Below are 25100 nucleotides of genomic sequence, written 5' to 3' on the forward strand. Positions count from 1 at the left end.
CTCCAATTCAGAGGCCCGCTAATATCAAGGCCACAAAAAGCGACCCATGAATGACGATGTGCAACCAGGGCTTCAAATAAGCTGTTAATCAGGCGTCAAGAGCCCATTGACGCGATTGAGACTGCCCTTGCAACGTGAATGAGCTACGGCGCAATTGCCAGACACGGTATTTTCCATGTGAAATTGCACCATCAGCAGCATTTCATCGACGTCGCCGACCAGCAAACAGGCATGCCCAATACGATGTCCATCAAGGTGCCGTCGCATCGTCCACGTTCGCATCGCATTTTTGACACTTTAATTTCCAGCTTCCCCGGATTCTTCAGATCTGTCCCTGGCACAGATGCCCTGATGCGGCTCAAGCATTCTGGGCTTGCCGTAGGGCTGATGAAGAACTGCCACCACTGCCGCCACTACTGCCCATCTGGACCCCACGCCTAAAAGTCAGGTGGCCTGGCGCATCGTGGAACGCAGCAGTTGGTGCCTCGATGCCTGAATCTGGTGCCGTCCAGCGCAGCTCCAGGGTAGCTGCATGTGGTTGTCGGCTCCTAGCACTAAAAAGCCCGCTAGAAGACCTACACATTTTTGCAGGTTACTGCCTTATGGGCAGGTATGCCGCTAGGTTACAGCGCTCTGTTCCTGTCTTGCACCTGTAGGAGTTGCCGACCCTGAATCAGCCAAAACCTGCAGCCCAGTCTTGGATTTGCGGCATTCGAGCCTGTTTTTCTCACCCTCTTCCCTGCATCAGGCCAAGCACATTCAGGATTCTAGACACAGGCCGCACAGATCGGCTCGTTTCATGCCGCATAGGAAAAGTGGAAAATGTCCTTCTTTTTCCTCTCTCTTCCCAAGTCGTGACTCATCTTTTGGTCTCGTATGACTGCATTCCCAGTGACCAAGAAAGCGTTGCCTGAAGGGCATTGGCTCGCCCAAGGCTCAGCTCATGCCGCCATGACCGCTATTACGACTGCAGCAGCCCATGCCGCGACCAGAGTGGTAGGACAGGGGGCGGCCTGGCATCGTCCCCGTCGATACCAAGTCCATTCCATCGCTCGGTGTTCTAGGCCACACTAACCGCTACTTTTGGCCCCCGAGCTGACAGGCCCAGACTTGGCTACCGAATTCTTGGCCGACAGCCGTCCCGCGTTGCAGAGCTGAACAGAGTGTCGAGTTTGCTGTTCGCCTGGAATACGATGAATGCTATTCATGTTGGTGCTTGATAGCGTTGGCTAGGCTCTCGGAAGGGCCCGTCTGAACATGATGTCCGGCCCACCACTAGCAATACTAACTCATCACACACTCGTATATCGGCTTAGTAGGAGCTCTACAGCATGTCTTGCCCGTGGTCCATGCCAAGATTTGAGCCTTTGGGTCATTTACCCACTGCGGCAACCGTTGGAGCCCAGGATCCCGGCAAACAAGAACAAAGGGGCTGTCAAAGGGTTCATCACCAGATGCCCAAGCTTACTTGTGCAACTTACCAGCACCAGATGATGCCCTTCCCTGTCGTCATCCAGAGGACCGATCGACACTAGCAAAAAAGGCATCAGGTTCGAGCGTCGAGCCAACTGTCCAAATGGCCAAATGCCCCCGCCATGACGCCAGCCGGGCAGCAAACGCCTCCAATTGAAGGCGGCCGAGAGCGAGACCCTTTGGCGAGACCCTCGGGACCAACGCTCCTGGCTCTCGCTACTGGTCCCCAGGATGCGTCCCTGCTGCCTTATCGTCTGCCCGCCGACTCGAGCCTAGCCTCTGCGATGGCCGGTCGCAATGTCGAGGCGTGATTGGCCCAGGCATGCAGGCCGTCTGCGTGCTTTACCGACAAGCTGGACTCCTGATGGCCCTCCACGCGACTGGAATGCCGGCCTGGGAGTCGCACTGCAGATGGTCTTGGCCGGCTGCATCTGCGGCCTGACACGGATTCGGTCAGCCGCCACTTCGAGGCCGTCAGTTATGCGTCCATCCCTAACAAAGGATAAACAATATTGGAAAATAACACGGGCTAGGCCAGGCCCTCGTCGTACCCCGTGTAAGCTGCCTGGTATTTAGTTTTCTCGACCAACCCAGCTTTCACTTCCTTTCCTTTCCTTTTCTCTTCCCATCACGTAGTTTTTCATCTGCGTAGCAATCGATGTTTTGACGGCGTCGACGTGCTCTCCCGATCTCCTTTTTTCATACGCACCCGGCGTGCAGAACCTCAGCTGCCTTGACGGCACGGGTCAGTCCTATCTTTTTATCATCACGACAAGCCATCAAGAAGCAAGCCTTCTCTCGCGCTGGACAAATCTCGGGCCTAGAATAGAAAATTAGACGCCTCTTGCAACGAATAACGAGAATAATACCAACACAACGACATTCGCTATGCCTCGCTCATCCAGAGCCTACCCTCCGCCGCTGGAGCTGGACACTTCCTTCAGCGGCATGGGTGCCTCCGAACACTCTCCCGACTCTTTTGACTCGCCGCTCTTCTCTCCAACAAAGGTACGCAATTTCAGCACACACAGCCAACATCACCCAGAGTACGAGCAGCATCTAATCAGGCCCTTGACGAAACAGAGAGTAGGAACGAGCTCTACAAACGCTGTATCAATCACCTCGCCCCAGCGCAGGACGTCCTTTGGATTCATCAAGTCCTCGCCCACCGTCAACGTTCACACAACCTGTGGCCGCCACACTGATCAGCTGCTCTTTGGAGGGCCCTCATTATCGGGTCTTGCCCGCGCTCTTCTGGGAAAGAAGAAGAAGAGGCCGACAGACAGCTGAGCGCTTTGGGGGTTTTGGCGGGGCACTTTTTCATGTGAAATTGACCAGTGCGCGCCAAATCCTCATCGACCTAAACCTTTTTTTCCTTCTCTACTTTTTATTATTATTACGACTTACAGTACTGGCTGGATCGGTGCGATATCCAGTACGTTATACGATATGGCTTAATGATACGACTACTACTGTTACGAGCGTTACTACTGTTACTATTACTGCTGCAACTACCATTATCATAATACTTGGCGCAAATGGAAAAGATGTGATGACATAGAAAGACACGTCTTATGTGGCTTGCTATTTATATCTTAGATAACTACTCTAATAATGCCACCTCCTTTTTTTCATGTTCATTTTTACGAAACCATACGGGATCATCAACGTGGCTGCTTACGGGGTTTCACACCTGCATCGCCAATCATAGCAAAGGTTATCTCTCGGCAACTTGATCACCAGATGCGTGCGTGGCCTTTAGTGACCCTGTCATGAGATGCTTCGTAGCACGGCGAGGCATGACTTTTTCGACCCCAAATCAACCGGCAGAATAGAATAAAAATAAAAGGACAAATAAAACACAATGTTTTTTTCAATTTGATCTATCACTCTGTCACTCGGCCATGCTGACCTCCATGACCATCGGTGAGCCCGAGTGTCTCTCAATACCAATGGACCGTACCTGCATCCTGCGGTCTAGAAGACACATTGAAAATTGATACCCAAAACACTCTAGGGCAGTTTCTCTACACCCCTTTCCTTTCAATCCAAAGTGGACACCGACATGTGTGTAGGAGCAGTAATAGTACGTGTATTACTTCCTGCTTCACACTGCAACCCAAAGTCTTCTTGCTCAGTAACAAGAAAAAGAAAAGACAAAGAACGTATCTGCTCACGGTCTCAGGTCTCTCTCTCTCTATCCAAGGCTTCACGAGTATCCTTGCGCGTCCACACGTGGGCTCGGATAGTTCTCCTTATCCGTGGCCGCATATCTCTTGGAGAACCTGTCTAGCAGCGTGATGATCCACCGCTGTGCTTCCGCATTGGCAAACTCATACACTATTCTTATGGAGTAGCCAAGGCGGAAAGGTCCCATGGTGCCTCTTCCTACCGACTCGATGGACCGTAGGATGTTCTGCACGAGCTCTCTTTGGGACTCTTGGTAGTCCACCGGCCACTGGCATCGAATCAGCAGCTCCTGCAGAATCAACATGCTGGCCCAGTATCCCATGTGCATCGACCCAAGCCATCCCACCGGGTGTTCCAGGATCACCTGGTACGGCGAATTCGAATCCTGGGACGGAGCTTCCTTCAGTTCGACACCAATCTTTTTGAAGTCCTCGTACCATTCGGTAAACCGCTCGCGCTTCTCGGCTACGAGCTCGGCAAGTTGCTTTATTCGTCGTGGGCTGACTTGTCTGCCGGCCATGAGAGCCTCGCGGACGGGATAACCCCACCACATTACCTCTGGCATATCTGCCAGACACAGGAAAAACGAATTAACTACCTGCATCGAGAAGTCTGGTGCATCGGGACTGAGAATCGACCCCCACTCGTTGTTGCAGAGCGCTCCCCTCCATTCTGGACAGGCCAGGAAGCATTTGCTGCTTGTCGGGAAGAACAGCGAGCTCATGATCTAGGACAGGGGGGGAAGGATGTCAGCTTTTTGAAAATTCTATGCAAGGTATCGGAGTGTGAGCATCCCCCCCTTTAGCTTGATGGTAGCTGCATGCTGTCCATCAGCTCGAGGCGTCCACAACAGCCGGCCTCTATTGTTCAAGGGGCAACTGGCTCGGAAGACGCAGGAACGGAACAAATTGGTGGTAACAAAGAGCTTCCACAGTCAAATCACCAATAGCGTCAAAGCAAAAGAGACAAACAAGACTCAGTGGGTAAATCGGGAGAGGATGTCTTACCAGGATGCCTCGGAAAGAAAACAGAATGGCGGCGTCGTTGCCCTGCGTATGAGCTGCAGGACCACGTTGTTCCATCAGTGTGGCGATTCCTTGGGCATGTCGTAACCAGGTATCCGGGGCGGTCGTACCAGCAAACAGCTTTGAGATTGCCATGTCAGCCAAAAAGCTCTGGTGGGCTTTACTTGAAAGCAAGTTGCGAAGAAGCTTCAATGCTTTTGAACTCTCCATGTGCAATCCTCCTTACTCACCTCAAAGAAACACAGCATGACGGCAGAACAGAACGTCTCAGACGACTTCCATCTTGTAGGATGCCTCAATGTCGCCTGGAGGGCACCCAGAGACCACCCATAAACAGTCCTACTCCGAGCAACGAGAGCATCGTCGGCCAGCTCCTTACCCATCAGATGCAGGGCAAGAGAACAAACGGCGCCATCCAGGGCCGCCACCGTGCCCAGCTCTTCGAATCTCAGCCGGCAGAAGAAGCCCAAGAAAGTACCAACATCCTTCGAGGCCAACCGAGTCTGGGCCATCTCCATCAGCGTGCCAACAAAGAGGGCTCGATTGGGCTGAGGCGAGGCCACCAGGGACACGGCAGCAGTGCTAGCATCGCTCGCAGGTGTCGTGGCGCCAACGGATGAAGTCGAAGTCGAAACGGTGGACGGCGAACTTTTTGCCACGGCAGCGCTGCTATCGCGGTTTGCTGGCAATGGTCGAGAGCCTCTACTTCGAATCGCATGTTTGCCAGACACAAACTTGATTGCTCGCTCATAGCCGGGGCACTGGGCGCCGTACTTGCGACAGTTTCCGCACCCGGGCCTGGCCTCGTCACACTTGACTCGTCTCTTCCTGCAGAGCTGACAGCCGCTGCTGCGCGGAACTCCGACCATGACGACTGATGCCGACGCTCTCAGGCTCTCCCTATCGTATGTGGGTGTGGGAGTGCGTATGCGTGTGTCCCCTGCTCTTGCGCGGCTGTCGCACGTCGACTATCTGAGCGATTCCAATCGTTGGGCGTGATCCTTGGCGAGGCAGGGAGCCATTGGGAGCGAGACGATGCGAGATGGAGACGTCAAGCTACCTTGTGTATGTCAAGAGGACGTGCAAGTGCTGGACGCGATATGTGCGATGCGACGCGATGGAATACTGTCAAAGTACATGCAAGCAATGTAGCAAACTTGGAGGGTGTTTGTGGACGTGTAATTCTGGATCAGGCTGTCTAGATAAGATATAAGATATCATGCATGCATCACTGTATAATCTTTTTTTGGTGTTTGACAAGCCGTCCAAGACGAGATGTAGTCGCAGAGCCTTCAATCAGCCCCCAACATCTCGATACATCTCTAGCTGTCAGTGCATGTAATGGACACACAAGGTAGCTCCGCTGACTAGCAGTACGCCACGTCTGCCTGGCGACATTGACGCGAAGGATCGAGCTGAACCTGCTACTGTATTATAGCTCTGCCACTATGGCCTCACTAGCACGCAGCGAGCTCCATTAGCTGGTGGTTTCACTTCGTGAGGTTCTGTGAAACCAACTCGTGGTGCTTCCATGCTAGTCCTGTTTAGGCTCTCGAAAATAGGGTCGAGTTGCAGGTTATGCAAACGATAGATACGTGATTTACACCACATATCAAGGCTGCAAACTAATATGAGGTAGATGCATATAATTAGTAAAGGAGCTACATCATGCAATGTGTCCATGTGTGTATAATGCTTCAAGAAGAGCGACATCGCCGTAGAGCTTTCAATAAAGCGGCATCCGTGTCCACATACTCGTTTCATCAAGAAACCAAAATGCCACCTCCCCTCTCAACACCCCGCATTGCGTAAACACATTGATGATATGAGAAAAAAACAACAGAGTAGCGCAAAAGCTTGTTACGCCATGGCAATGCCAATCAATCAATCAACCAACTGCGGCAAACACATCTGTTGCAAAGATCTTGGCAGAGCTGCAACAAGATTCAAGCCGACCCCTCTATTAGTCCCGTGTCGAGCAGAGTGTAAGCCGCGAACAGCGGGTTAAAGGCCATGGCGCCGCCGGTTGCAACCGTCCTTCAGACCTCTGCGGCGAACCGGCCATCTCCGCCAGATCAACCGAAAAAAACGCTTCGATGAGCCTATAGGCTGCCCTTGATCTGCGTGGCGTCAAAAAAAAGCAACGGCCCGCGTTGGAGGGGGAAAAAATAATCAAAGGGGCTGGGGAAATGGAGGCAAAGAAACCGTTCGTTTCCGGCTTGCCAGTATTCGTCCATGTCGCAGCAGTTATGGACACCAGCCTGATATGTACATGTATCAACGAATTCCATGAAGAGCTTGAACTGTATATTGTTATATATCACATGTGCTGCGGGATACGCGCTTTTGACGCTGCATTAGCCCTTGCCTTGGCGTATGCCTTGTTCAACGATACCGGCGCATTATGTGAGCAGTTATCTCTACCTTTTCTCTTCGCTGGAAGCGCCACCCACCTCATACGACGGGGCAAGGGGCATGCAAGAAGCTCTGTCGAACACCTTTGTCCATCTATCGACACACACTCTACAGCTACTAGACTAGCGCACCTTTGTACCATCTCTCTTGAATCCCTGTTGCATAATGCAGCGTTTCTCTTGGCTGCCTTTCCTTTTGCGATGGATGGGCATGCAACTCGTGATATCGACTTCAACGACGGGTGTGTGCGCCTATATATCGGAGGCGGGCCAGGCGCCGTGTAACAGCTCACCACCTCGCAGAGAAGCCCCCCCAACAGCATACGGGAACGGCCCCGCGCGATGGAGGTTGCAGAAGTCTTCCCTTGGATGGAAACAGAGATTTCTTGCGCCACTAAGAGCTTCCGGACTATTGGGAACGGAACGGCCTAAAAATAACCGACGTGGGCCTCAGTCTGTGGTGGAGCAGAGGGTCTCGATTCTTCACTGCTGAGCATCGTATGGGACCTCGAGTTGTTGCTCTTCCAGCAGATAGATGTTCGAGGAGTGCCTCTAACAGGCCAGAATATTCTGGAGACTGCCACATCCCCCTCTGCGAATACGATAATTGTCGCATGAGATGCCACTCCATAGCGCACTGCATTAAAGTTTCTGTGTGGGCTCTTCTCTCCGTTACGTCATCTCCTTGTCCGGCTTCGTCTGTGTTTACTTTTATACTTGTAAGCATTTGATTCCGGAGCTTGTGAAAAGAACGAGTAAAAAGCTTAGATCATCACCCAGTGAGGTTTGTTTCTGATTGTGATTACCGAAGGAAAAGTTTGATCATATGGTTGAAATGATGGAGCTTTGATCCCCTGCGGCGGTAAGATGAGTGGGAGATGTGCAATTTACACGTATCCTCGTCTCTATGACTTCCAATTTCCGAGCGACAGTAGCTTTTCGACCGTCATCAATGGGCGCAAAAATTACTCTCGTAGTTGTTCGCCTACTGCATGCAATATGTGCCTGTCTTGTTCGCCAGTCTCCGGATAGCTGCATGTTGTTGTGAGCTAGCAGTAGCATGATGGCTCTCCCGAGTCCGGCGCTTCTCTGCGTTCTCTTTGAGAGCATTTCGTGCATATCGTAAAAAGGCATCCCGCCGGCCATATTGCCTCACCTGGGACTACTGCATGAGATAGCGCCATGGGGAGGTGTGGGCTGGCGGTGGTCCATGGATAAACGGCCCACGCACCTGTGCTCTGGCCGAGCCGTACTGAGCTCTGCCGTAGCATCCACGATCCATGGGCAAGAGAAGAAAACATGGAGAAGCGATAAAGCACCAGGATTAATGCTTGTCGATCCCCGTGCCTGCTCGTGGAGATGGTTATTTTCCCTCATCTCGTCAGAAGAAGCTTGGGGTAGCTGCGGGCTTGCATATTCGCAGGCCGGCCTGGTTCAAGTGCTGTAACGACCTGGGTACCTATCAAGAAGGCAAGCAAGCAGTCTATCAAGCACTCACGCAGACAGACTGGGGAGGAGGAAATCCTCCAAGGTCGTATTAGTCGTGAGTAAGCCATCGGGAATCGAGAGTGCCAAGTTTGTTTTGGGTGCGTGCTCCATTCCGTAATACCTACCGGCTACTTTCTCCATACCTCACCTACTCACCTACACACGTACATGTAGGTACAGTAGCAGTAGGCAGCAGATTCCATGTCTGTTGCCCGCCTCGCCTGAGCACGGCATTACAAAGAGGCAGGTAAGGTTCTCGGTCAGGTTTTTTTCGATGGTGCCACCATGACTCTCGCCCAATTGAAGCGTCTCCATGGGATTTTGCAGCCAAAATATGCTGCATGGGTAGATTATGATGGGCCAGTGCAGCGAGGGCCAGTGGCCGGAGGGGCGAAACATCGTATTGGGGACGGGTCGGTGCTGATACTGGCGCTGGGCCGGTACTGGTACGTGAGCCACGACTAGCCTCGAGGCTTGCTGAGTGCTCGGATGCTTCGTGAGTCGGATCTGCTTCTAGAGATGTCGATCCACCGTGGGGGGAAGGACGCGGAAGGGCAAATCGCAAAGCCGACTGACTAGTAGCTGCGGTGATGGCAGAGCCGGCCGCAAATCGAGACACGCCAGGCCAGATAGGAGGCGCTTCGAGTCGAGAAACAAATTAAGATGAAGAGACGCAGACGCCTTCTTTTCCTGTCCTGGCGGCAACGGTCCTGCATCCGGCCAGAGATGAGCATTTCGAGGCGGCATGAACGTACGAGGCCATCCAAAGTCGCGCTACTTTGCCATCATCTGCGGCCCTGGTCAAGGCCCCTGGCCCTAGTGGATGATGCGGTAGCGAGCTAGAGCTACAGCGAGTCGGCGACCGCCCAATCAGTCGCGCCAGGCGGCCCCTTGCTGCTGCTTGTACTTGGGTCTGCACAGGTGGTGCATCAACGCGACCACCTCGGCCTAGCCCAGCAAGGCATGTGTGGACTGCTCAGTCCAGGGGGGCAAGCGAAGGGTACGGCGTCAAGACAGCTGATGCAGAAGAGTTCGTGTTTGCTGCTGTCATTTATGCTGCGCTGTGAAGCGAAGCGTCTCTGGATGGGGGGGATATTAAATGACCGGATTGATGCGATGACTGATCCGGAGCGATCAATGTTACTGCGCGCGTACCTGGTACAAAAGGACCGGCGCACTAGAGGTTACCATCTCAGGTGTATAAATTGCAATTACATCAAATGTTGCATCAGATGTAGGCGGGCGGCTGGACGAGCACGGGGCAGTCCGTCTTACCTTGGTAGGTCTGCAGAAGGCGTCTGTAGGTCATCAATGTAATTGTAATGGAGCAGTGACAAAATTAAAAGTCGCAGCAGCAGCTCGTGGCTGGAAATGATGGGCATGTGCTGTCTGAACGCACGCTTTGTACACGACAAAATGCACGCCTTGACAGCACAATCCCACAGCTTAAATGACCGCGCTCCATCCCATGGAAACGTACTTGGAAAGCGGAGCCTCCCCCCGAATCAAAATCAGCCGCCTTGCCAAACACAACCTGGGCTTCTCCCTTTAGCCTTTAGCTCCAAATAAGAGCTGCGGTCCAAGGGGTGGAGGCGCCGATTAGTGCTTCGTATCCCCCCGAGGCCAAAAGGCGTTCTGACGAAACGACACTGCGGCCACACGCCATTGTTTTTTGTTCCTGTTTGGTTCCTGGTGCAGGAACCAGCGCAGCCGTCTGGTGCGTTGCGCCCGTCCAACCACCGCTCACACGCTGTGGCCGCGGCGCCGGGATTGTCGCAGCGCTGCGCTGAGCTGCCTCTTTGCTGTCTGATGCAAGTACGAGGTTTTCCGTCCGGGCCAGAGCGCTGCAATGCAAGTCGGTTCTTGCGGATGGACGATGGATGGCCGCGCGTAGGCCTGAGCCCTGCCTGTCAACGTCGGTACGAGCTCTGCTGCGTGCAAGTTCCATGTACATCCAGTACAGCGCCTATAAGCCCCGTAGTATATGCATGTACATGTACTGCACTGCAAGCACCAGGGCCCCTCCCGCGCTCATCAAAGTGCTTGTTGACGTGATGCAGCGCTTGTATCGCTACCTGCGCCGCTGTACCTACAGCTGCCAGTCCCGTAGCTGCTGTGCTTCTGCTGCAATGTCCGGACTTAGCTGGCGTCGTTCGCTGGACGGCGCGCTGGGGATCCCCTTCATGCGCTGCCAGCCCTTTGCCTCCCCCCCGAACGGGCTAACCACAGCCAACTCCAGGCCCCGCGAGATAGGACGGTTAGGGGCGTGCTCCACCCCTGGCAGCCCGCTAACCTGACCCTGGCCAAGCCCAGCCGTTGCCACTGCCAGGTGCCAGGTGCCCTGTGCGCGGTGCCTTGGGGCGTGGTCACTTTCGCTCGCTCCAGTCTCTCTTCCTTCGACTTTTCTGCCTCCAAGGGTGGCTGCTCTTCTCCTCAGCCCATCACCATCACCACCACCATCGAACCCATTGCGGCTCGTCGACTTTCACTCACTTCTTCTTTTCTTTTTTTCTTCTTCGTGCCCAAAGCCTTCCCCCCCCATTCTGCTTCTTGGTTCGCCAGCTTTTTTCTGCTTCTTTCGCGCCGTTGTCTCTCTGCTCAGCAAGCAATTTGCAGCGCCTTCGCCGTGCCCCCTTTCCCATCAGCGTTCGCCTTCTTCGAGCCGTCTTCGACCTGTTTTCTTTTCTCTCTTTTCACCACATTGGGCGTTGCGCTTTACTGCACACACGCCGACGTTTCTGACTGCATTGTCTCTGTCTTGTGCATTTACCTTTCCTTTTTCTTGTTCACCTGCTGTTTTTTCTACTATCTGGTGACTGGCTCTGCTAGAAAGCTCTACTTTTTTTTTTTAACTCGTCATTTTCTCCCTCTGAGCCTGTAGTACCTCAGAGCCCATCTTCCGACCTCCAGAAAAGCATTACCTCGATACGAACCACCGATACCTTATCTGCACAACCCCCATGTGTCTTGGCAGCTAGTTGTGGTCCAGCGTGTCTTTTGTGACACTTGATCGTGCTCAGCAAGTTAGCACCTGCCTTGTAATAAGTCGAGTGTGGCCTCGTGGTAATAGTGAGCTCTGCATTTCGACGCGAGGCATCCTTAAACGCCCTTGGCCGCTGAGCGCCCTCCTATTCAATCATCATACCAGCCTTTTCTTCTTTTGCGATTAATTGAAAAAAAAAATCGAAAAAAATCGAGAATCGAGAGCGATACAAGCGCGTCTGTTTGCTGTCGAGTCGTTTCCAGCCATCGAAAAAAAAACACAAGAAAAAAAAGGTTCGATTGCCTTTTAATTCGTTCACTTGCATACCTTTTCTTTTTTTTTTCGCCTGCTTTGCTGTAATATGTTGGTCGATGAACGGCCTCGTTCTTGGACATCTTGGATCAAAAGCTAATGCCCAATATCTTACAGCATCATCAGCTCTGATTTTATCGTGAAATCGCTGCCTTGTCCTTATTCTTCTAATAAACGCCAATAATTCCGAAGCTCCGCCTCCAGATCGTTTTATAATAGAGAAAAAAATTGCTTCTTCGAGCTCGTTCGCCACAGTTCCCTATAGGGGAGGATTATGGCTGCTTTGACACAAACGTATCAGCAGCAGACTGGTACGGCAACAATGCTTTCGGGTCGAACAACACCCTCAGGCGGCATGATGCAGGCCGGTCAATCGAACAGACATCATCAATACACGACTTCGGCACCCAGAGGAGGAGGGGGCTACCGGGGAAGCACTGTTCCTGTGCATTTTCAGCCCTCGCCAAATCTGAATCAGAGCTTGGCGTGGCAGCAGTATGGAGCCTATCAGACGACTTCATCATCATCCGGCATTCCAACGCAGACTTTTGATCCTAGCCTGGTTCAACGTTCTCATCGCACCAACCCTTCAGTTACGAACATGGCCTTGATTCCTTCCTATAGCCCTGGCCACAGCAGTCATGGTAGCAGCCACAGCAGCGGCCACAGCAGCGGACAGAGCAGTGGCCAAAGCAGCAGCCACAGCAGCAGCCATAGCAGTACACGAGATGACTCCGTCAAGTCCCAATCCAGGAGTGCTGCTTCTGCCCAGCGCCCACCGCTTGCTCATATTCCCTCCAGTGGCTCACAGCCGGCCCTGTCACCCGGCGGAACGCCAAAGATGACTCCTGATCGGTACCGAAGGCCAAGCAACTCCAACACGCAGCATAGTCGATCCCAAAGCTCGAATCCTCCGCTTAGCCCTGGCAACCAGAACCTGATGTACCATGCGCCCTCCGGCTCTAGGTCTGTGCCGAATCTCGCGGCGTCGCCTGCGCCTGCTCCGGGCGCATCGATGGACGATTCACAATTGCACCGCAGACCATCTCCAGACGAAGCAAAGAAGATGCGCCGCCGTAGTGTCCATACGATACAGTCCACTGATTCCTTCCGGCCTCTCTTGAAGCCTGAAAATGCTCCTCGTCCTGGGCTAGCAGTCGTCACTAAGAACAGTGACAGGGGTGAAAAATCCCCTCAACCTGCCCCGAAGAAACCTGCGCATGTCCGCAAAGGCAGCTCAGACAGTGCATCGTCTAGCCGAAGTAGCCATTCGCGATCCGCATCGGTAAGTCATCATTTTTTATTGCCGCTAACTATCCCCATGATAGCGGACTTGGGGGCCGTTTGGAGTTATGCATGCTGACTAGGGGATTGATGTGCAGTTTACCAACCGCAATGCGACTGTCCCCACTGGTAACCCCTCTTCACCGGGCTCTGACGAAGCACCTGCCAGGAATGATCAACTCAAAGTAGCCGTACCGCCAAGAGGCTCATCTTCCGATGGAACAAAGCGGACGATTAGTCCCTCTCCCTTATCTAAACCCGCTACCATGGCAAATGAGCAGACCGGAGATGCTGCCGCAGCGGCTGCAGCGCCCTCGACCAAGACTGTAGAGTCGCCGGCGGCGAAGCAGCTCGCAACCATTAACGAGAAGGCCATTAAAGGAAAGACCAAGACTTCCAGGCTTCGTCGGGCATTTTCATTTGGAAGCGCAGCTGAATTCCGAAAGGCTGCTGGTGGCATCGATGGTGAAGGGCCTGATAGAGTGGAAGCAGCCAGGCTTCGTAAAGACCCTACGGCTGAAGAGGTCTATGATGCCGAGCAAGCACGAATCGCTGAAGCACAAGAAGCTGCCGGTATTGGCAATAGCATCTATGGCGGTCGCTTCTTTGGCGGGTCGACGGATAACCTGTCCATCTCATCGACTGCTTCATCTGCCTCTATAATGATCAGGAAGATGGGTCGTGGTATGAAAAAGAGCACCCGCTCGCTGGTTGGACTCTTCCGACCGAAGTCGGTCGTGGGTGTGCCCGCGGCTGATGGTCCCGTTACCGAAGGCCAGGCTTCCGTATCCATGATTACCGTGGAGGCAGAGACCCGACGTGTCAATGTAACTGCGGACCCCCAGGACGGCAAGGGCGGCACTGGATTCCCTCGCCTTGAGCGCAACTCTCTAGACGCCACACAGATCCCTGAAATTGGAGCGGAGCGTCTAGGCAGTGCAGGCACAGACAACTCTGCGCGGAAGAGCATTGTGGGTGGCGATAAAGAGCGCGCAGAGGTGCTGGCGGCGGTTCGTAAGGGCATCCTGAAGCGTACGTATAGTCCGTAATTTCTTTCCCATTTTCCCAATCGGCCACTGCGATAAACTGACCTCAGACACAGGTTCTTCGAGTCCATCAATCCGCCCATCGGATTCGCCGGATCTTGTCCTGCCAAACATCCCGGCCGTCACAGACTCACCCAACTCAAGCGCACCGAGCACACCAAACGATGACCACAAGAGAACTGGTTCCATTGCCATTGGCACCGAGGACTATTTCACGGGTGCTTTCCGGCTTGGAAAGAGTCGGCCCGGAACACCCCAGACTGTCCCAAAGAGGAATGCCACATTTTCACCACGCCTCATCTTCCACGACACTTGGCCCAGCCAAGAGTATGACCGCCGCGGCGAGATTGCCACGTGCAACCGGCTCACGCCAATGCTAGCTCAGCAGATCAAGGAAGAGCTAAACAGCTTCAAAATGGTTCGTCGAAACTCAAAGGTTCAAACATTACTGTGGCTGAGCTAACCTTTGAACTTTCTTCTCTAGGAAATGGAAGTCCACGAGAACTCCAAGATTTACACGCATTTCTTCTGATGATATTATCCGATGGACGAAATCTTGAAAGCTGATATTTTTTTTCTCCCTTTACTACTATGGGTTTTCAAAACCCTAACCATGTATTTCTTCACTTTTATCATTTGCGGCGTTTAGGGACAGCATAGTAAGGTGTCATGGGCGTTTTGTCACACTGCCTCACTACATGTCATGGTTTTTTTTAGCCCCTCAAAGACTCATACATCTCATTAATATTCAGTTGGACTCGTGGGCACGAGAATTGAGCCATTGGGGATGTGGGAGGAGCCGGGATCGGATGGTCTCGTCTGTTGTCATTGAAAGATGAGGAACTCCTCGTTACAGCTTATGGTTCAGCCGTGTGGATAGAAGAGCAGCAAACGTTGTTAGACGATGCGATGCCACGTTGGCGCAAGACGAGCACTCAGGCTTGACTGTTGAGGAGAGCACGTTTAGATATGGCAACTCAACCGATTGGAAGATGAAATATAGGCCGGCAACTTGTGTCTTTTTTCTCTGTTGTTTCATTTAAGCTTGTCTCTATAGCCGGATTTAGTCTATGGGCGTGATGTGTCTGGTATCTCTTTTTTACAACAAATAAGAGCGTTGACTATTCTTAATCAATCCTTGCCTCACGGGCTTTTAATTATTATATACTTGCCAAGAGTGGGCGAATACCACTCTTTGCGCATTTTGCATAGCGTTGACGATCTGCAATCTTGATTTATAACACTGTTTATACTTGACGCAAGTGTGCTGTACGATACATATTTGGACATCCTGGTGATCTAATAGTGTCTAATTACTAGTGATTACTACAGTACTACCCAAGTATATAACATATAACAGTATCATAGGCGTGGCGTCTTTGGTGTTGGTGCCTACCTACTATTAATCAGCTGCCAGTGTATAAAGGCGCCCCGCCATGTTAGTAAACTTCAAGCCATCCCGTCGTTGGCTACTTTTTTTTACCTTTTTTGGCTAGGAGGAAAAAAAATAGAAAAAACTTTGGTTGTATTTCTTTTTTTCTTTTCACATTGATCCATACCTATATAATAGAGCATTGCTCTTCTTGTACGAACAAGGCCACTCTATACGTGCAGTGCTTCTCTGAAGTGCTTAATGTGGCAGCGTCCGCTTGGAAAGATTCCGGTTTATCGATTGCTGTTTCGACCTCGATTCTCTGTCGTCCCCGATACTTTTCGAGATTTTGCGACCATGACCACCACCGAGGCGGCGACGGGCGCCGAGCCTCCCAAGAAGCTCCATGGACGGGCGTTTTACGAGAGCATTGGGAGTCCCAAGTTTATCGTGGCCCCCATGGTGGATCAATCTGAGTTTGTTTGTCTTGCTCGACTCCCTCAAAAAGGCGTTTTGGCGGTTAGAAGAAGTGAATTGGGCTAACTCTCTTGCGTTGCTTTTTGTGTCTAGGCCTGGCGATTGCTCACACGATCCTTCTTGCTGCCCTCGGAGCAGTCCAAGCTCTTAGCGTACACGCCGATGCTTCACGCGCGATTGTTCTCACAAGACGAAAAGTATCGAAAGGCACACTACCAGGCGGTGCGGGCGGGCTCTTCAGAGCCGTGGCTGGACGGGAACCCAAAGATTGACCGGCCGCTCTTTGTTCAGTTCTGCGCAAATGACCCCGAGGCGCTGCTTTCTGCGGCGAAGCACGTTGCGCCGTACTGCGATGCCGTGGATTTGAATCTGGGATGCCCGCAGGGCATTGCGCGCAAGGGCCGCTACGGGGCGTTTCTCCAGGAAGACCAGGACCTCATCTTTCGACTGATCAATATACTGCACAAGGAGCTTTCGATTCCGGTCACGGCCAAGATTCGCGTACTGGAGACGAAGGAGAAGACGCTGGAGTACGCAAAGAATGTGCTGAGTGCTGGGGCTTCCATCCTGACTGTGCATGGCCGAAGACGAGAGCAAAAGGGCCACCTCACCGGTGTTGCGAATTGGGACATGATTCGCTTCCTCAGAGACAACCTGCCGCCCGAGACTGTCATCTTTGCAAACGGAAACATCCTACAAGACGGCGATCTGGACAAGTGCCTCGAGGCCACCGGAGCGGATGGCATCATGTCAGCAGAGGGCAACCTCAGCGACCCCGGCCTATTCGGCAACCCACCACCCCCCGAAGAGAAGAGCAGAGAGTACTGGAGGGGCAAAGACGGCAGAGGCGGATGGCGAGTCGACGCCATCACGAGACGCTACCTGGACATTCTACACAAATACATCTACGACGCGGATCCCCCGCAGCGACGGCCGCTCTTCGTCCCAGGCGACGACACCGCCTGGCTGACAAAAGGCGAGAACGGCAGCAACTCGGACGACGCAGATGCAGACCAGCCAGCAAAGAAGAAGCGCAAGAAGGAAGACGACAAGGCGCTCAACTCGTCGCCCAACATCTCCGCCCTGCAGCCCCATCTGTTCCACGTCCTGCGCCACTTCGTCACCAAGCACACCGATATCAGAGACCAGCTCGCGCGGGCCCGCAGGGACGGCATCGACGGCTACGAGAGGGTCCTGGCCGCCGTGGAGAGGAGGGTCGCCGAGGGTCTGCTGGAGTACGAGGAGACGGAGGGCAGGAGCTTCGAGGAGGAGTTGGAGAAGCTCGGCGAGAGGGCCATCGAGGGCGTGCCTGAGGAGGAGAGCTCGTTGGGGACGATCAAGAGGTGTAAGCGCCCTTGGTGGGTGGCTCAGCCGATCATTCGGCCGCTGCCGAGCGAGGCGCTGGCCAAGGGGGCTATCACGTTGAAGAAGGAGAAGGAGAAGGGTGGCAAGGAGAAGACTGAGGAAAAGAAGAAGACTGAAGGCGACGAGAAGAACGGGGATGGACAGGTCAAAGCCAAGAAGGAGACAGAGGTCGGGCAACAGACAAAGCAGGAGATTGCATCAAGAGATGAGCTCGTCTCTGGATGAACGACTCGGGGAGGGATATAGAAAGCCTCACAGCGTTATACACAGGAGACATATATATGGATAGACATTAGCTAATGCGATTTCTTTGGTATTATAGACGAGGCTGGTACTCTTTGCTATGGGCATATTTGAGCTAGTCGTCCATCGTTTTGCAACCTCCGTTTGATACAAAAAACTTCCAAATTCAATTCCTGTCTTCATACACCACCCATCATGTTCTAAAGAAGCGTATAAACAGACCTTGCAGCAACTGCAGGCCCAGAAGCTTGGATGCTTGTGGCTACAGTCATCAGCCCAGCTCCAGTTGCACTCGCACTCTGAAAATGGGCGGATAAATTGCCAGCCACAATGGGATTCGTGGCTGTTTGAACAGCTGCAGCTAGGGGCCGTAAGCAAGAGACATTCTTTTTTTGTAAAAGGAAAAGAAAGAAAAAACAGTCAGATATCTGCTAGTTTTCCCACGGCCACCATCATTTATTGGTGTGTGTCACAACATTAGGCACATGTGCCTGCTGCTGCTAGGAAGAAGCCGGCGACGGCCGCGGGGCAGCAATCGCAGGTAACCCGCAAAACAGAGTCGCTGTTTGGATGGTATTCTCGGTAATGTATTGTTGGATCTTTTACTCCGGGCTAGAAATTAGCATACATATGTCATGCATAAGACTGTTTTGGCAATGGGTGTGCTGGACGTGCAAAGCGAATTGCTTACCCCGACTATGGTGAAAGGCAGAGCGGTTTCCCTTGCAAAAATGCGTACCTCATTTTACAATGATATTTCCCCTTCTGCCTCGTTTTCTGGGATTGATTTTGCCAAAAGTCCTCGTTAATTCTGCGAAAAGAAATCATGAGGCTGGGAGGGCGGGAAAAGGGAAACGCAGGTTAACCATGCACCGGATGGTAGGCGTTCCAATTACGCACTGCCAGCTGTCCACGCAGGAAGCGGCGGCCGGTGAAAATGAGCATTTCGGTCTGCATGCAGGTGATATATATGCACAGCAACCAAGTCGCCCGCGGGTCCGCCTCTGAAGGCACTTCGTGCTTTGATTCGTGCAGCTCCTTGCAGGCACGCTGTAGTGAGTGGCTGCGGTGTCCGGCGGTTGGGAAGCAATCTCGCATCCGCACGTCGCTTGCGTCCATTGATTCGTATTCCTGTCATTGCTTTCGATAGATATTGAATCTACTATGATCGGGTAACGTTAGCAAGGACAATACCCTGCCACAGATCAGATAGTCCTCATAGCCATTGGAAACTCCCAGACTGCCAGCAAGGCCAGCTATGAGAACGAACAAATGGTGGCAAGGTTGCATTGCAATGCCGGCACACCGAGAGTGTCCCGCAGCATACGTGTAGTCTCTGTGCCCGATGGAGTGCATTAGTTTTGAGTAGTCCCTCGTGTAGGCCCTAGCAGCGTATGCAATCTTTTCTTTTTGCTACGCCGTCTTGTTAGCGTAAGAGTAACGCCGATGTTGGCTCGGGATGAGGGCGGCACGATGCTAATAGCTGCAAGGAGATGGTTGGCAGTGGCGTGCCCTTAGGGTGGCTGGATCAGTTCCATATACCTGAATTTAGCCCATGCAAAAAGGAGAGAACATGCAGTGGATAATGCAGCAACCACTTCCTTTCGAGGGAGGAAGCGGATAAGAGCTGGAGAGATCGTGTGCCGTTTGAGACTCGGATCCGGGACTATAGCCGTATGTAATGATCCATATGCTTACGGATCAATCTGATACCTTTTTAAGAGAGTGATAGTAAGTGGGATCACTGAAAGTGAAAGATTGAGGATGAGGTGTAGTGACGGCATCGCGAAATAAAGACCGAGGGCCGGAATATCGGGATTCAGTCCCGTGCCTTCCTTATCTTGGGTCGGCGCTTCAACATTTTTTATCCCAGATTCCATGCGACCAAACAATGTTCTCATTTTCACCAATTACAAGCCTGCGACCGATGCAATGGAGGTATGTTTCTCGAGTCATGAAGCTGCTCACGGAGTACTCGTCGCAATCGAGGTAGCCGCTCAACAAGGCGTGTAGGCTTGCCGAACTGAGGATGGCGGTGGCAATCTCGTCATCTAGTCGAGGTTCTGATGGACGAGAAAATCGTGTCAAGTATAGCTTTTACCTGAGAATGCTCTGCAAGCTATTTTCGAGGACAGGAAGCTAGTTTCTAGGCGAGTAAGCCCGTCGATCCACGTCTTCGACTGCAGACGCCGTGAGTATTAGTCTTGGTTTTCTCAGAAATGGTGCGCTCTCTATTGGGTTGGACATACCTTTCGTTCCATGGCTGTTTCGAGGCTTGTGTTGAGTCTCTCAGATTTTCATCACATTAATTTGGCGAAATGCACGGTATCTATTATCGCTGATATCGTCTTTTAACTGCTCATTACTGATACGGCGTTAGTCTTAGAGGTCTGAAAATATTCGATAAACTCACCCAGAAACCCCCTTTCTAGGCTTAGTCGGCCGGTGAAGTCGGAAATGTATTCGAGGCCCTCTTCCGAGCGCGGAAGAGTGTCCAGCTTGCGAGAGCCCTGAACAGTACTATGATGGTACGATCGACGAGGAGAAGAGCGAAGAAGTTGAATATAGCGTGACTATCGAATTCATGACGAGAATAAACAACAAAAGTCGAAATGTAATGAGGACAGCAATGACAATATTTCGTCTAGTGACCTTCACGGCTGCAGCTTCCGAAGGTTTGACTTAGACGGCATTAAACATATATACGATCTCATGAACGGGCTTTCCCTCCTTTAGCATGTGCTAGCCAATGGGATCCTGTTCCGGCAAACTAGTATCCTAAATCCTACGACGAGCCTGACTCCAATAAAATGAGTTGGGTGGGCGGGGGCTTGCGATTATCCCACCGCATGTTTGGCTTCCAGTTATTGAACGCCAAAGTGGCCTGCATACCTAGCTTTTCACACAGACTACAAACCGCCGGAGGATGTGGCATTCCAGAGCCAGGCATGCACTGATTACGAGCTGCATGCGTGCGCATGCCCCGTGTCAGGCTGTCGATCGTCCAAGTCTCTTAGAAATGAGCACAACAGGCGGCATGCAATATGCAAGTTGCAAGTGCATATGCACCCTCGCAGCTAAGTGGAAGCGAGTTTTCAAATCCCTGGTTTCAATACTTTGTGGCTACATATGCAGCCAAAGTCCACTGCATTGACCGGATAAGGTTGGCTGAGCGGTGGCTGTACTTCACATGAAAAATCGCGTTGTCGTGTCGTGTCTGTCAACCTACAGGTTTCTCCTCACCATTCTCACCCTTCGATTGGACATTCGCTGCTCTATCAGTTCCTGCGTTGCGACATGTCGTGCTGCTATTCGACCAGCGCAATGCCGTGAGTGCCACTAATGTGGCCGAAATCACGACCCTAGGGGGGAAACCTCAAGAAGGGGTCTGCTCGGGCATTCTGTTATGTATATATATAAAGTCGACCTTTACTTTTTTATTCATTTGGGCTAGCCATGCATCTTCCCTGAGATGAGTGTTATATTTTGACTACTAGCTGAATAGTGAAGCATTGGAGATGGCGGAAAATCAAGACCAGTTACGGAGGCTGGAGGAACAGCGGAATTCAGTAATGGCAGAAGATGAGCGCAAGGCTGCTTTGATCTCGGTAAGACGAGGGCTTTCGTTTGTTAGAATACCGTTAATGATGCACAGATTAACGTCTTTTTCTTAGGATCTGTTCAAGCATATCGGCGATTTGACGGGGCAGCTTGCCGAAGCACATATGGATCTTCGAGACAGAAAAGACATGCTTGAACTCAAGCGTACAAAACTTGAGTTTGCGGAAAAGCAAATTGAAGATTTACGACGAAAAACTGTGAGAAAATGGAATGGTACTGGTCAGTGAGAAGCCACCTAACAGTTGCGCAGGATGATCATGTTTTTAGTATGGTTATAATTGATGGCGACAATATGCCGGTAAGTTGGCACAATTGTAGGCTTCTTCCATAATAAAGCCGCTCTGACTCTTCTGAAATGCATTAGTTCCAGGACGAATTTGCTAGAGACGGCCTCGCGGGAGGCAAAAGGGCAGCTGGTCTCCTTAGAAAGGCAATAGCTGAGGATATCAAGACGAGATACCCGTCTGTTCCTACGAACGTCCAAGTGGTTATTCGTGTGTATGCGAATTTAAGAGGGTTAAGCAAGAAATATAGAGAACTTATGCCTGACTCGGCATCGTTTGAAGAGTTTGTTCGTGGATTTAATACGGTCCACCCTATGTGCGATTTCATCGACGCCGGGTGTGGCAAAGAATGTGCCGATGAGAAGATAAAAGGTAAGCTTCCGCAGTTGTATACTCTTTTCTTTCTTTCTTTTTCTTCCTGCAAAGGTCCACGGATGACTACATCTGAAACTAATAACTTGCAGCGTCTATGAAGTTTGGCCTTGATGATAGTCATTGCAAACAAGTGTTTTTTGGTGGACCAGGAGACAACGGATATGCCCGTGTTTTCGACTCTTTCCTTGAAGACCAGGCAATCAGAGAACGGATCACGCTGATGGCAGGCCCCCCCTTTTGCGTACGAACTGGCGGCAATCAAGGACAAATTCTATAACATTACGCTGGACAGCATCTTTCGAAGCCTGAAGCTTCCCAGCGAAGCCAACCGGAGGACCTCGTTTCACATCACTCCGCCAGGAACTCCCATGTTTCCAAACACTCCGCTGAACTTTGCAGCCGTTGCAAAGGTACCTAGCAGCCCGGCTCACAGCGCTCCGGTCCAGTTATACTACGCAGAGCCCAAAGTGCCTCCGCAGGGGGACATATTGCGGAATAAATTTGGACAGAGAGTGGATTCACGGCTTTCATTCTTGCAATCTGATTTCTCGAATTTGAAAGACCGAAAGCTTTGCAACAATTTCCACATCCTGGGCAAGTGTTACTACCTTGAAAAGTTTGGCAAATGCCATCACGTCCATGGAGAGAAATTGACGGGCCAGCGACTAGAAGCCCTGCGAGCCATTGCTCGCCAGTCTCCGTGCTTGAATGGACTAAGCTGCAGCCACACGGATTGTGTGGCCGGACACAAGTGCCCAAGGGAGCCTTGCCATTTGGAAAACTGCTGGTTCCCCAAAGAAATGCACAACGTTGACTCTCAGGCCGTCGCTGATTAAGATGATGTTTGAGCTAAATATTTTATAATAAGGGCCATGGGAGGGAATTTGAATTGAACTTGTACAAGTGTTCGTTTTGGGACGGACGGACGGACGGATGGATATTACACGGATGGGCGAGGTTGGCTGATTGGCGGTATGATGAACATGATACATGGTGTTCATTTGCACACCGACAGCATTGCTTCGACGGCTAGGTATAATAAAATGATGTTGGTCAAAATTGAGTTAGTTTTTAGTTTTTAGTCTTTAGTTAATTTAATTTTTCTTTTCAAAACAATGGAGGAATAGAAGCCTGGTTTTCTTGTGACAGTTGAAGCTCAACGGCAACGTTGAACTCGTCACCGTGGGGGGTTGTGCTATCGCAGCCACCGGAAAGCCCCCAAGCTGGGTCTCTATCCACTGTGGCACCGCTAAATGGACCTTTTCTAGTGGGCTTTTTAGGCTCGCCGAAGCCAAGATTGTACGAGCTGACCGATGACGCTCGAAATAGCCGTGAAGCCGTCGTATCAGAAAGCTACAAGGTACAAAGTTGCATCCGAGGACCGCAGAATAATGCTTTACAATCTCGAACCAAGACAGCTTATTTTGTCAGGCAATCAAAACTCGGATCCATCTCCAAGTTCTCGATATCCCGAGGCGCTGCTTCGAAGGTGCTACGGTGGACCAGCGTGTACAAAGATGGGCTCAATTTAGAGGTCCAGGGGCTGAACATTAGTGAACATTAGTACCCAAACGGCACGTGGAATTCTGCCCCACGAAACGGCCAACTTCTGCTCCCCCAACATGCTCCAAGACGCCCTTCCTTTCTTGTCCTCTCTTGACAGCCGCTTTTCGGCCGCCATGAAGCTCTCTCGGCTGCTCCCCGCAAAGTGGGGGAGGGGTCTCGCTCTCGTGGGGGGAGAATCAGCTTGAAAGCAATGGCTGAGGCCGAGATGGAGCTTTTGGATGGACAAGAGCCAGCGCTGCACTGTTTCTCTTAAAGGATTCCCTGGTTCTGCTTCTCTTTCCTCTCTCTTCATAAACATTCCCTACACTGGGCTTGGTGTTGAGCGGAGAAAAGAATAAGAACGTATGCGGTACAACGCTGACCTGATCCAAGCCACTCTGCTAGAATTAGAAAGCCTCACCGTCTTGCCCATTCTTCATAATGTCTTACCAAAGCACTCAGCTCGCCAGCGGCTGGACCTTTAGACAGCACCAGGGGCCTTCTGCAGAATGGCTTTCGGTAGCAAAGGTGCCGACGCAGGTTCATATAGATCTGCTGGCTAACAAGAAGTATGCCCCTGTACCCTATACATGATTCTCAAAGACAGCAGCTCCTCTCCATGGCGAGATTTTCTGGACGTGATACGGAACTAACAGCAGCATAGAATCCCGGATCCCTTTGTGGACCTGAATGAACGCGCTGTTCAATGGATTGGCGACAAAGATTGGGAGTACCAAGTCACGTTCAAGCCTGAGCCTGCGGAGGGTGAACATGTCACGAGAGATCTCGTCTTTAGTGGTCTTGACACTTTCGCTACAGTCTATCTCAACGAGAACAAGATACTCGAGACGGAAAACATGTTTGTGTCTTACCGCGTCAATGTCACGGATCGCATCAAATCCGGATCCGACAATGTCCTTCGCATCATCTTCCACTCCGCCATTGCCAAAGGCGAGGAGCTCATCAAAGAGCACAGCCATGAGCACAATTTCCTAGTCAGACAGACTGAGAGGAGCCGTGTCTCGGTACGCAAGGCTCAGTACAACTGGGGCTGGGACTGGGGCCCAATTCTCATGACAGCGGGGCCCTGGAAGCCCGTCACTCTCGAGACATACGTAACAAGGATTGACGATATCTGGGCTCAAAACGAAGTCAGCGAGCATCTGAAATCCGTTTCAGGTTCTATTTTCACTCATGTGGCTGGCCATCTAAGCAAAGATGACCAGGTCTCAATATCTTTATCATTAGATGACCAAACAGTATTCCAGCAGGTAGTCGATGTTACGGACTCTACCTTGGCCAAGGACGGATTGATCAAAGTTCCCTTTAAGCTTGAAGATCCGAAACTTTGGTATCCAAAAGGGTATGGAAGCCAGCCCCGGTACCTCCTTCAAGCTAAGCTTCAGAACAAGAATTCTACTACCAACGAGGTCGACACCAAGTCAAAGCTGGTCGGGTTCCGTCGAACAGAACTGGTCCAAGAAGCAGACGCACATGGCAAATCATTCTACTTCCGCATCAACAACGTCGATGTATTCGCTGGTGGCTCATGCTGGATCCCAGCAGACAGCTACCTCGCTGGCGTCCCCCCCTGAGCGCTACT

At 51.7% G+C, this 25100-nt stretch overlaps 8 protein-coding genes across 8 annotated transcripts; 7 read left to right on the plus strand and 1 right to left on the minus strand.

Annotated features, from left to right (window-relative positions):
* The first annotated feature begins 16 nt into the window (after positions 1 to 16).
* Positions 17 to 974, plus strand: TrAtP1_004685 (uncharacterized protein). The gene is made up of 2 exons (XM_066112411.1): positions 17 to 255; positions 309 to 974. The coding sequence occupies exons 1-2, from the start codon at positions 139 to 141 to the stop codon at positions 654 to 656; spliced, it is 465 nt and encodes a 154-aa protein (XP_065968495.1). The 5' UTR covers positions 17 to 138; the 3' UTR covers positions 657 to 974.
* Positions 975 to 1595: 621 nt separating this feature from the next.
* Positions 1596 to 1784, plus strand: TrAtP1_004686 (uncharacterized protein; the record flags this gene model as incomplete). Its single annotated transcript, XM_066112412.1, has 1 exon — positions 1596 to 1784. The coding sequence occupies one exon, from the start codon at positions 1596 to 1598 to the stop codon at positions 1782 to 1784; it is 189 nt and encodes a 62-aa protein (XP_065968496.1).
* A 577-nt stretch (positions 1785 to 2361) lies between these two features.
* TrAtP1_004687 (uncharacterized protein) lies at positions 2362 to 2763 on the plus strand (the record flags this gene model as incomplete). The annotated part of the gene is made up of 2 exons (XM_014084134.2): positions 2362 to 2481; positions 2557 to 2763. The coding sequence occupies 2 exons, from the start codon at positions 2362 to 2364 to the stop codon at positions 2761 to 2763; spliced, it is 327 nt and encodes a 108-aa protein (XP_013939609.1).
* A 483-nt stretch (positions 2764 to 3246) lies between these two features.
* On the minus strand, positions 3247 to 6978 carry TrAtP1_004688 (uncharacterized protein). The gene is made up of 3 exons (XM_014084135.2): positions 4919 to 6978; positions 4671 to 4808; positions 3247 to 4390 (listed from the first exon to the last, which is right to left on the minus strand). The coding sequence occupies exons 1-3, from the start codon at positions 5555 to 5557 to the stop codon at positions 3683 to 3685; spliced, it is 1485 nt and encodes a 494-aa protein (XP_013939610.2). The 5' UTR covers positions 5558 to 6978; the 3' UTR covers positions 3247 to 3682.
* Positions 6979 to 11004: 4026 nt separating this feature from the next.
* Positions 11005 to 15346, plus strand: TrAtP1_004689 (uncharacterized protein). Its single transcript, XM_066112413.1, has 5 exons — positions 11005 to 11866; positions 12003 to 13170; positions 13268 to 14201; positions 14272 to 14633; positions 14700 to 15346. Exons 2-5 carry the CDS (start codon positions 12160 to 12162, stop codon positions 14745 to 14747), a joined length of 2355 nt encoding a protein of 784 aa, XP_065968497.1. The 5' UTR covers positions 11005 to 11866; positions 12003 to 12159; the 3' UTR covers positions 14748 to 15346.
* A 341-nt stretch (positions 15347 to 15687) lies between these two features.
* Positions 15688 to 17751, plus strand: TrAtP1_004690 (uncharacterized protein). The gene has a single exon (XM_066112414.1). The coding sequence runs from the start codon at positions 16227 to 16229 to the stop codon at positions 17652 to 17654; it is 1428 nt and encodes a 475-aa protein (XP_065968498.1). The 5' UTR covers positions 15688 to 16226; the 3' UTR covers positions 17655 to 17751.
* Positions 17752 to 21190: 3439 nt separating this feature from the next.
* On the plus strand, positions 21191 to 22229 carry TrAtP1_004691 (uncharacterized protein; the record flags this gene model as incomplete). The annotated part of the gene is made up of 5 exons (XM_014084139.2): positions 21191 to 21280; positions 21347 to 21490; positions 21544 to 21591; positions 21658 to 21949; positions 22042 to 22229. 5 exons carry the CDS (start codon positions 21191 to 21193, stop codon positions 22227 to 22229), a joined length of 762 nt encoding a protein of 253 aa, XP_013939614.2.
* A 1709-nt stretch (positions 22230 to 23938) lies between these two features.
* TrAtP1_004692 (uncharacterized protein) lies at positions 23939 to 25092 on the plus strand (the record flags this gene model as incomplete). Its single annotated transcript, XM_014084140.2, has 2 exons — positions 23939 to 24066; positions 24162 to 25092. 2 exons carry the CDS (start codon positions 23939 to 23941, stop codon positions 25090 to 25092), a joined length of 1059 nt encoding a protein of 352 aa, XP_013939615.2.
* Positions 25093 to 25100: the final 8 nt, after the last annotated feature.

The sequence above is a fragment of the Trichoderma atroviride genome, chromosome 2 (assembly GCF_020647795.1).
Source record: "Trichoderma atroviride chromosome 2, complete sequence".
Classification (NCBI taxonomy): domain Eukaryota; kingdom Fungi; phylum Ascomycota; class Sordariomycetes; order Hypocreales; family Hypocreaceae; genus Trichoderma; species Trichoderma atroviride.